This window comes from Hydra vulgaris, chromosome 13 (genome assembly GCF_038396675.1).
Source record: "Hydra vulgaris chromosome 13, alternate assembly HydraT2T_AEP".
In the NCBI taxonomy this organism is placed as follows: Eukaryota; Metazoa; Cnidaria; class Hydrozoa; order Anthoathecata; family Hydridae; genus Hydra; species Hydra vulgaris.
In genome coordinates, this window is record NC_088932.1 from 56,796,973 (window position 1) to 56,807,500 (window position 10,528).

Sequence of the window (10,528 nt, forward strand, 5' to 3'; positions counted from 1 at the left end):
TCATCAACAGAGCATAAATTTGTTACTGATTCTAAAATATTTGGCTCTAGCGGTTGTTCAAAAAAATCTGTCTTTCTGCAAAACAAACCAGCTGGATTGGATTTGCATGTTTGAATTGTTTGTATAACATTTTTCACAACCTGGATACCATCAACATGATCAAAAGTTGCTTGCTCTGATGTAACATAAAACTTTTTCATCCAGGGTCCAGTAAGAAGTTTTCCAAATACTGCAAGTACACACATTTGTTTGATTGCGGTTGCACTACAAAATACTGTTCGAAGAGTTTCTTGTAAACTTTTACACTTTACTGTTCCAATTGTAAGATATTGTTTAAATTTACTGTGATGCTTCATTAAAATAAAGCAAGTATGGAAAAGAACGTGAAGTCTGTTTCCACGATACCTAGGAATGATACCTCGTGGTAAATCATTATTATCTAAAAAATTTACAAAACCTTGTGGATCGCCTTTAACATCTTTAAATCTCATTTTGTTTATAGCTAAAATAATCAAGGTTGCCATGCAGTCATTTCCAAACAATTTGCATTTCTCATTCTCTAGAGACTTCAATGCTGTACGGCATGATATGGCAATTGTATCAAGAGGGTGCAAATGGCAGTTCAGCTCATTTAGAGTTTTCCCCCAGGTTGCACATACTTTGCTTATGGTAAGATGATTAACAGTAACTCGGTCAGACATTGTGTTAGAAATATTATTAATAATTGAATTACGAGATTCGTTATAGCTGCACAAGTGAAAATGAGAATAAATAAAAGCCATATGATCGATGGCATTACATATATGGTTTTCATAATCATCAGCTGTCCCACCAGGTAGTTGCAAAGCAAGTTCATCTAAACAAATTAAATTAACTTTATTTTTACAAAGTAATATAAAAATTTGCATATAGTAAGTCATTTGTATATATATATATATATATATATATATATATATATATATATATATATATATATATATATATATATATATATATATATATATATAATAAAAATAACTACCGAGCTATTGAAAAAAGAAAGTAACTAAATGATGTTGTTGGCTGACGCCATTTCACAACTTAGAGCATCTAAAACAGCGAAAGAAATATTTAAGTTATACATAAAGGTTTAGATAATGGCCAAATAATAATTTAAAATTAATTTAATAAATTTATATAAAAATAACTTATTTATTAGTTATAAATTATAATCTAAAGGCTTTCCTTGTTAAATAAAGACAACGTTCAAACTTCAAATTAGATATGATTCATAACTAATTTGATTCATATATAAACTATATTATGAATATGATACAAAATACTATGTGAAACCTTTATTTTCTTTCTCCATTTTGTTTCTAAATGAAATATAAAATTTAAGTCTTATTTTATTATTTACTAAAAATCCTTTTAATAAAACAATTTTGTTTAAATTTACATATTTTTAAATCATATTTTCACTATAAAGTATCTAGGTTTATAATATCAATTTATGAAATAAGTTAAATATTGCTAATAATATTATTAATATGAATGTTATATATAAAAAAAAATATATATATATACAAATAATCATGGACCCCTCTGTCTCCCGCGCTAACAACAGGGAAAATGTAAATTAGGTAACAAAAGTGCAGCAAGAAATAGGGTGACTGCTACATAATATTTTTCAACGAAATTTGGCAGGTGCATAGATAAATGAATAACTTAAAAATAAAAATTGAATAGATAAAATATAGACTATATCCTGGACATTAATTTCACCACAGAAGTACAACTAAAACTTTGACATCAATAAACTCGGTAATATATCAATTGAGTATAATTAAAACCAAATTAATAATGAGCTTCAACTATTCTTCTTTCTAAAAATACTCTATGTTGATAACGAATACTAAAAAGTTATTTCAGAAAGCCTTCCTCAAGCACGCTAACTTTGAAGAGACTGCGAAAATCGTGGCACAAAATTTTAGCACAAAATTCGGTTCCGTAAAACGCAATTGTCACGTACCTAGTATAATGTAAAAAACAAATGCTGCCCCAACTTAGTTTTTTTTCAATGCAGTGGCATGCCCTTGCATGTTTTTAAACCAAAGTTAGCTTTTAACTTCGGTTATTTAGCTTTTCCAAGAATTTTGTCCGGACATAAATTTGTTATTGATATTTGTCTTTTTCGCTCCGTGAATACACTAATTAAGACTAAATGAAGATGGCGTTTTGTTTTGGTTACGACCAATGGTGTATAATTATACAAAGAGAACAAATCAATCACTCTAAAACAAGAAATGCAATATATAAGCAATTAATAAATAAATAAAAAACTAACTACATGAAACAATAATACGATGTTTTACATTGAAGAAGTAAAATATGTAAATCATATTAAAATGATATACAAAACATGTAAGTCATTTTTACATGACTTACACGTTTTGCCAATATTAAATTTTTTTACTCTGCTTGCTGAGTGAAAAATTCAATATTAGCAATATTGAATTTTTCGTCAGGCTATTTGTCAGTCGATGTATATACTGAAGCCCCCGGCAACAGGCTATTTCAATATGACGTCACACTGCTCACCTAAATCAACAGCATAAGATATATATATATATATATATATATATATATATATATATATATATATATATATATATATATATATATATATATATATATATATATATATATATATATATATATATATATATATATATATATATATATATATATATATATATATAGTTGATTGTTTAATTTATTATTATTCAAGACATGAAAAAAGAAATTTGTTTAAGATAGAATGTCAAGTTCATTGCAGGGTAATTCAAGCAAGGTATGTAATTTTTGTTTACAAATTCTGTTGTTTATTGTGCATATAATTTTATATTCTTGTTTATTCTTCATACCTAATTTTTGCATCGTAATATTAGTGGATTATTTGATGATTTAAAAAGTTGTAATCTGATTTTTTTCTCTATTAATAGAGCTTTGGTAACTGAAAGAATTTATATAGATAAGGAACCTTATATAGATCCATTATATTCTGAATTTTTTTCAGGTTTTTAAAATAAACAGACAGGAAAAATCTAAAAAGTTAAGTAGTCATGATTAGCTTTGACTGATCTTAAAATCCAGCAAGTGGAATTTAACCACTAAGAATCCTGAGAAGGATTGTTAACTCTTGTTAATGAGAGCATTTTTTTTTTTGAAAAAGTATTTCAAAATATTTTTTAAAATCTCAACCAACTTTCAAACATATTTTTTATAAAAATAGATTTTACTTATTATAGGTTAGTTAAATAAATGAGAGTAAAATACAAACTAATTTAATGGGATTTGGGATATATATATATATATATATATATATATATATATATATATATATATATATATATATATATATATATATATATATATATATATATATATATATTTATATATATATATACATATATATAAATACATATATATATATATATATATATATATATATATATATATATATATATATATATATATATATATGTATATATAAATGTATACATATATATATATATATATATATATATATATATATATATATATATATATATATATATATATATTTATATATATATATACATATATATAAATACATATATATATATATATATATATATATATATATATATATATATATATATATATATATATATATATATATGTATATATAAATGTATACATATATGTATATATATATATATATATATATATATATATATATATATATATATATATATATATATATATATATATATATATTTATATATATGCCTGACGAAAAAAAAAAGTTCTGAATTTAAAATTTAAGCGGCGCCAAAATACTATCGAAAAAGCTATCGAAAACAGTAGAGAACCTCTGATACATATATATATATATATATATATATATATATATATATATATATATATATATATAATATATATATATATATATATATATATATATATATATATATATATATATATATATATATATATATATATGTATCAGAGGTTCTCTACTGTTTTCGATAGCTTTTTCGATAGTATTTTGGCGCCGCTTAAATTTTAAATTCAGAACTTTTTTTTTTAACGTTTTTAACAGCAAATATTGTTTAACTTAATAGTAGTATTAGTAGTGTTTCTCAGGCATGTTTGACAACAAACCCTTGGCAGCCATTACAAGCGAGGTAATGGCAAGAAAAATTTGCAGCGCTTTTTAAGATAAGATAATGTGAGCAAAAGTGTTTCCAAATATCTAAAATGCAAATATCTTTAAATTATGTAATGTTAAGATATATTAAAACATATATCAAGTTTTACAGTTTTACTTTCACATGAAAATTGTATTGCAGCAACATCTCCTTAATTTTGATCTATAGCATTTATTTCCGTTTTATAGTCTTTTGTTTGTTAAATAGTTTTAAAATTTTAATCAGACAATAGGTTGTTTTCATCAAACTGTGTGGTTGAGTAGTTATATAATGAATAATGTTATATAATAGTAGTTATATAATAAATAAAAGTAGTTATATAATATAAAAGTAGTTATATAATAAGTAATGTATATAAAAACTATAAACTGTATGTAAAACTATAATGTATATAAAAACTATAAACTGTATGTAGAGACTATAATGTATATAAAAACTATAAAAGTAGTTATATAATAAATAATGTTAAGTAATATTGTATTGTCTTTTGATCGTGATAATATTTCTGATCGCCGTGCACTCTTCGTGGTTGGAACAGTTGCTCAGGCTCTTGTTCACTCTCTAAAAGATTTATCGTTGCTGTACAGCACAATCCGCAGAGAAAGGCGATCTGTTCGTGAAGCGCTGACTAGAGCTGACAAGGTTGATTTCTCTCCTGATGATCCTCTTCTTCTGCATTGGGATGGAAAGCTCTTACCTGATATCACTGGTGGTCAAAAAAAAGTAGATAGAATTGCCACCCTTGTGACTGGTGTTGGGGTGGAAAAATTGCTGGGCGTTCCAAAACAACAAACAAAAGTGTTATGAAAGATGAAAACCAAAAGCCATTCACCGGAAGGAATTTCCAGTTGCATCAAAGTCTACCCTGATGAAGATGACTGTTGAATGATGAGAATAATTGATCTATTATTGCCTAGTGTAATTACATAGTAGTACAGTATTATATTATTGTTTGTTTAACATTAAACATCCACAATCCACCTCATAATAATAAGTAATTGATAATAAATAATAAAAAAAATAATTTTTTTTTTACTTTTTTAAAATAATTACTATTGTCATATAGAACAAGAGCAAGCTTGAGAACAACTATAGTTTTGAACCTAAAAATTTTGCATCACCCTGTTAAATATATATATATATATATATATATATATATATATATTTATATATATATATATATATTTATATATATATAAGTGGTGTACACTTGCGGTCGCCCGATGGCAAATGCCACTCAAATCTTTCTTAGGGCTACTGGAAATAATATTTTGATGCAATTAAATCGCCCGGCCGGGCGACTATTAAAACTGGTTCATTTTTTAGCTTATTACTTAAATTTATGTTACCGTTATTCAAATTTATTTTTTTGCCACAGTTTGGATTTCTACATTTAATAACATTTTTGCCACTATAGGTAAATTTGTTCTTTTGTTTTCGAAAGACTATTACTTTTTATCAACGAAATATTGATTTTTATCAATGAAACAGCTTTTGATAATTACTTTTTAATCTAACATAACAATAAAGCAATATTTTTAAAGTCTTATTTTTGAAGTTTATTTTCCTTCTTTTCTATTAACTTACGTCATTCTGTTTAAATTAGAACGCCAGTTTTCGTTTTTTATAAAGAATGAATAAAAGTTTTGAAGTCATAACTGCTGTTAATTAGCAAACATTTTTACAAAATTAAATTATAAAAGTTTCTTAAGTTAAAAGTTTATTTATCAAACACTTTTAATTAAATAAAAACTTTTTTTATTTAATTTTATTTTAAAGAATTACTTCAAAAAAACTTTGTCTGTAAGCTATTTTATCTTTCAATTATTGTTCATTAAAAGTTTAATTACAAAAAAACTTTTTTTTCTCTCTTTAAAAAAGAGTGAGTGCCCAATAAAAATACCAAGATGTTTAAAACGCTAATTTAAATGTTTTTTAAAAAACTTTTTTTTAAAAAGTCCTTCAAGTCGCATTTTTCATTCAATCAAACATTAATTACATAAAACATGACACAAATATAAACACCAAAAACATTTTAAACAAGACTATATAAATGTGTCAATAGTTTTTTCATAATTCTCATTCATTTAAAGTTTAATTACATAAAAGGTGGCGCGAATAAAAATACATTTTAAATGCTACTTTATAAATGCAGCAGTAGTTTTCTTATAATAAATATAACGTATCTTAACCGCTGAAATTGAAAAAATATAAATGATCTTTTTTATAACTTTATATTTATCAAATATGAAAATATAATTTTATTCATAGTGAAAACACACACTTTAAAAAACTCATTTAAAACATATTTAGAACATAAATAAAACTTTTTTTTTTTTTTAATGATAACGGACGACTAAAAATAATGGCGGGCGACCAAGATTAACTAAATTATTACTCTCAGTTGCCCGCCGGACGACTGACCAAAATCCTAGTGTACACCACTGATATATATATATATATTTATATATATATATATATATATTTATATATATATATATATATATTCAACAATGCCGAACCAACTGACAAACTAAAAGTATTTTAGGTCGGCAAAAAATTGCTGATCTTGTTTCTATGTTTTATGGTAAAACCTTTGTACCAAATTATTTTTGCTGTTTTGATGCTGACCTCTAACAGTTTAAGGTCGGCAAAATATTCCCAACCTTAAATTGTTAGATTTCGAGACACTATTTAAACTTAGATACGCAAATCATTTAAAATCCTTTAATCCTGTGAAATACAGAAATGATACAGAGCTTTCTAAGGAGATTTGGAGTTTAAAAGAAAAAAAGGCATAAAACACACAATAAAGTGGAAAATTATAAAACTCTGTAAACCTATCAAAACAACATCCAAAATTTGTAACCACTCTTCTTCATTTGAAATTTAATGCCAGCATGAAAATGCGCACAAAAAAATGCTGGCAGGATGGTCATTTTTAAGTTTGCCAGTGCGATTTAAAATTTCTTTCTGCTATTTCTTTTTCTATTTCTATTTCAACTTGTTTCTCCGCGCAGCGGCCTTGTTTGTCGAGGTTCGTGTTTCGGAGTTATAGAGTTGAGAGAGGGTTATAACCACTATTAAATAGCATCCTCATCTGTAGTGGCCTTCTTGGCTTTGAGGAGGTGAATAACAAAAAAAAAAAAAAAAAAAAAAAATTTAATTTAAAATAAAAATAGCCATATTTTTATGGCTTTTATTTATGGCTTTTTTTATGGCTATTTACTTTTATGGCTTTTTTATGGCTTTTATTTTAGCCACTGCTTTGAATATATACTAGATATAATAAATTATAAAAAAACTGGCAAAAAAAGGCCACATTTTATAAAAGTTCAACAAATGATCAAAAAAGTTTTGTTGCAATTTAAAACAAAACACTTTTATTTTTTTGGCTAGCGCTTTTTTATGCGCTTGCTAACAAAAATAAATAAAAGTGTGAGTTTTATCACAATATCTCTGTACATATTTGCCAATCCAAGTATGAAACCAGAAGTGGCTGTAAAAAATAAAAATGCTTTATTGGAAGTGCCCCATTTTTAAGTCAGAAACTTCTCATCCTGATGCTGTTTTGCATAACCAATAATAATACCACGTTGCATTGCCTTAAATTTTAACAAACTTATTTGTATGCTAGCTTTTAGTATTTTACAGAATCTGGAATCATCAATCATTGTTTTGTTTTAGTTATTGAACAAATTGATTTGATTATTTTACATTATTGCTACATGACAGCTGACAAAACATGCTATATTTGGTGAAAGCTGTGATCTGTCACAAAATGTTCAATCAACTAACCTTCAAGGAGATTTTTACATTGAAAAAAAGTCAAAATGATTGTAGTAAAGGCAAATACAAAATTGTTCTAAGCTAAGGTTTAGTGGTTTTTAAAACCGGTTTTAAAAAACCGGTTTTTCAAATAAATTTGACACATTTGAAAACCGGTTTTTAAATTACAAAAACCGTTTTTCTATTTTTTACCATTTTTATTATATATTGTTATTATACAATAGCATTTTATTACGTTATTTGAGTAACCTGTTTTTTTTTTTAACACGCTTCTTTAAATTTATACCTTATCATTTTTGTAAAATGTTACGTAATAATTACTCAATAGAAACAGTTGCTTGACTGAAAATACATGCGATGTTAACACAAATTTTTAGAAAGTTTTTCAAAAATGGCTTCCCGAAAAGTACATATGCTTCTCAAATAATTGGGATTTATTATTCATTTTTAAAATGTATTTTATTTTAAAAATGTATTCCATGCCAAATGGACCAAAATTTTAGGATTTCAACCCCCTCAGATTTTGATGAAACTTAGTAGGTTTGTTAATATCAATGAGAAAAGCAATTCCTAAAAATTTCAGCATAAAATCTTTTGTGGTTCATAAGGTGCAGTCGTTTGAAATTTCTGATTTTTCCAAAAATAAAAACTTCAGTAGCAAAAACATGTCTTGTTCATACTTTGATGCTCTATATTTTAAAAACAAAATTTAAGAAAACTTTCTACTTTTTTTTATTGTATACAACTCTTGACTTACTTTAATAAAACTTTGACATTGAATTCTCAAATTTCACATTTTTTCATAATGGCTACCTAAAAAAGCTAAAAAATTGTTTGCAAATATAAAAAGTTGATATTTGATGAGTCAATATACAAAATCTGCAAATTAAGAAGTGAAAAGACATACTTTTTTAGTTTCTATATATGGTAGGCTTCCAAATTTTTTAAAATTTACTGATAAGATACAAATCGGTAAAAAATTATAGACTTCTAAAAATTGCTGCAGCTAAATCTTAGGAAAGTGTGCCTCCACTTCAAACCACGGGTAACCAAGGACCAACACTGGTTTTAATAATTTTTTTTTCTTCTAATTTAATAGACTTTATTTCAGTGATTTCAGAAAAAAAAAATAGTGGGTACTCATGGGGAAGTTACAAAATCAGAACAATTAAAATTGCCCAAAATGCATTAAAAACAATAAAAACAAAGTTATTGTTGTACTTTAGTTTGTGTTATATATTCTAATACAAAATATGTATGAATTTAAAAGTATTTCAAAATAAGTACTAGAAAAATTTTTAATTAAGCTTGAATTAAACTCAGTTTTTAAATACCCCTAGTTCCTACCTGCCCCCTTCTTCCCTATCCCAAGCATTTACTTTTTAACATGCACATTTTTTGTCCAGAACTTAGAAAAAATTTGTAATTATACACTTTTTATTACACGGTGTGTCTGGTTTTATCTCTGATGTATGAAGTGCCTTTATACCAAAACACACCACTAAACATACACATATAAAACTGTGAAATTTAGTTTTAAATGTCAGCCAGTAAAAAGACTACATAAAAAACTTATAAGTAGCCTATTAGGTTAAAATGAAAAAAAGACTTTCTAGTCTAATTTACCCAATATTTAATAGTATGGCCATAAATTTTGCAATATTTTTCCATTACACTCACTATTCCGTTCCCTCCCCATTAACATGACTTTCATTATCATGTTCAAATTTAGATTATAACTTATACCAAGTTAATATAGTAACTTATATAAGTTATTTGATTTGTCAACACAATGCACGATTATGTAATAAAAAATATTATCTAATAAACAATCAATAAACATTTCATCTTTCAAGTGAATTTTTGCTAAAAACTATGTTTAAATCAAATAAATCTAATTTATAATAATTTTGCTAAATTGTTATTTAATTATGTTACTTATGCTATTGTACAAATGTAATATTTCAGTTTTTTCTTGAGCTGATAGTTCATAGCATCTACCAGTTATTGATTGAATTTTTTAAGATAAAATTTTGCATAAAATGTGCGTTATTGGAACCCAGCAAATATCTTCTTTATGTGGCCAAGTAAAAGTGTTTAACAAAATAGACTGCTTCATGAACTTGATAAGAACATCTTGATTTCCTTCAGATATTTCCACAATATTGCCTAAAAACTATTTTGCATCATAAACACATGCTATAATAATTCCTGGTGAAAGAGAAGAAAGTGGAACCATATGATGCATTTTAGAAACATTTACATTAGTATACATATTATCAAATAACAGCCGTCTCATCTGTAAAGTAGTTAATGATTGTGGTATAAAACAATGGTGGTTTCTTGTTCCTGGAATTGTTGAACAAGTAGCATAACGTTCTTCTAGTTTAAACTTTATGCAATGTAATACAATTGCATCATTTGAAATGTATTGAAAATATATTTCTTTAATATTTTGTTTACACCAATCATACATTTTTTCAGGTGAATTGATAGAATCTGTT

The 10,528-nt window shown here is 25.4% G+C and overlaps 1 protein-coding gene across 1 annotated transcript in view; it reads left to right on the forward strand.

The window, feature by feature from the left end:
- Positions 1-2,749: 2,749 nt before the first annotated feature.
- LOC101236467 (tyrosine-protein kinase CSK) overlaps positions 2,750-10,528 on the forward strand; it is a 172,216-nt gene continuing 164,437 nt past the window's right edge. Inside the window, exon 1 of the mRNA XM_065814932.1 lies at positions 2,750-2,833. Within this exon, the coding sequence (XP_065671004.1) occupies positions 2,801-2,833 (33 nt within the window). The 5' untranslated portion in view covers positions 2,750-2,800. The remainder of the gene's footprint in view (positions 2,834-10,528) is intronic.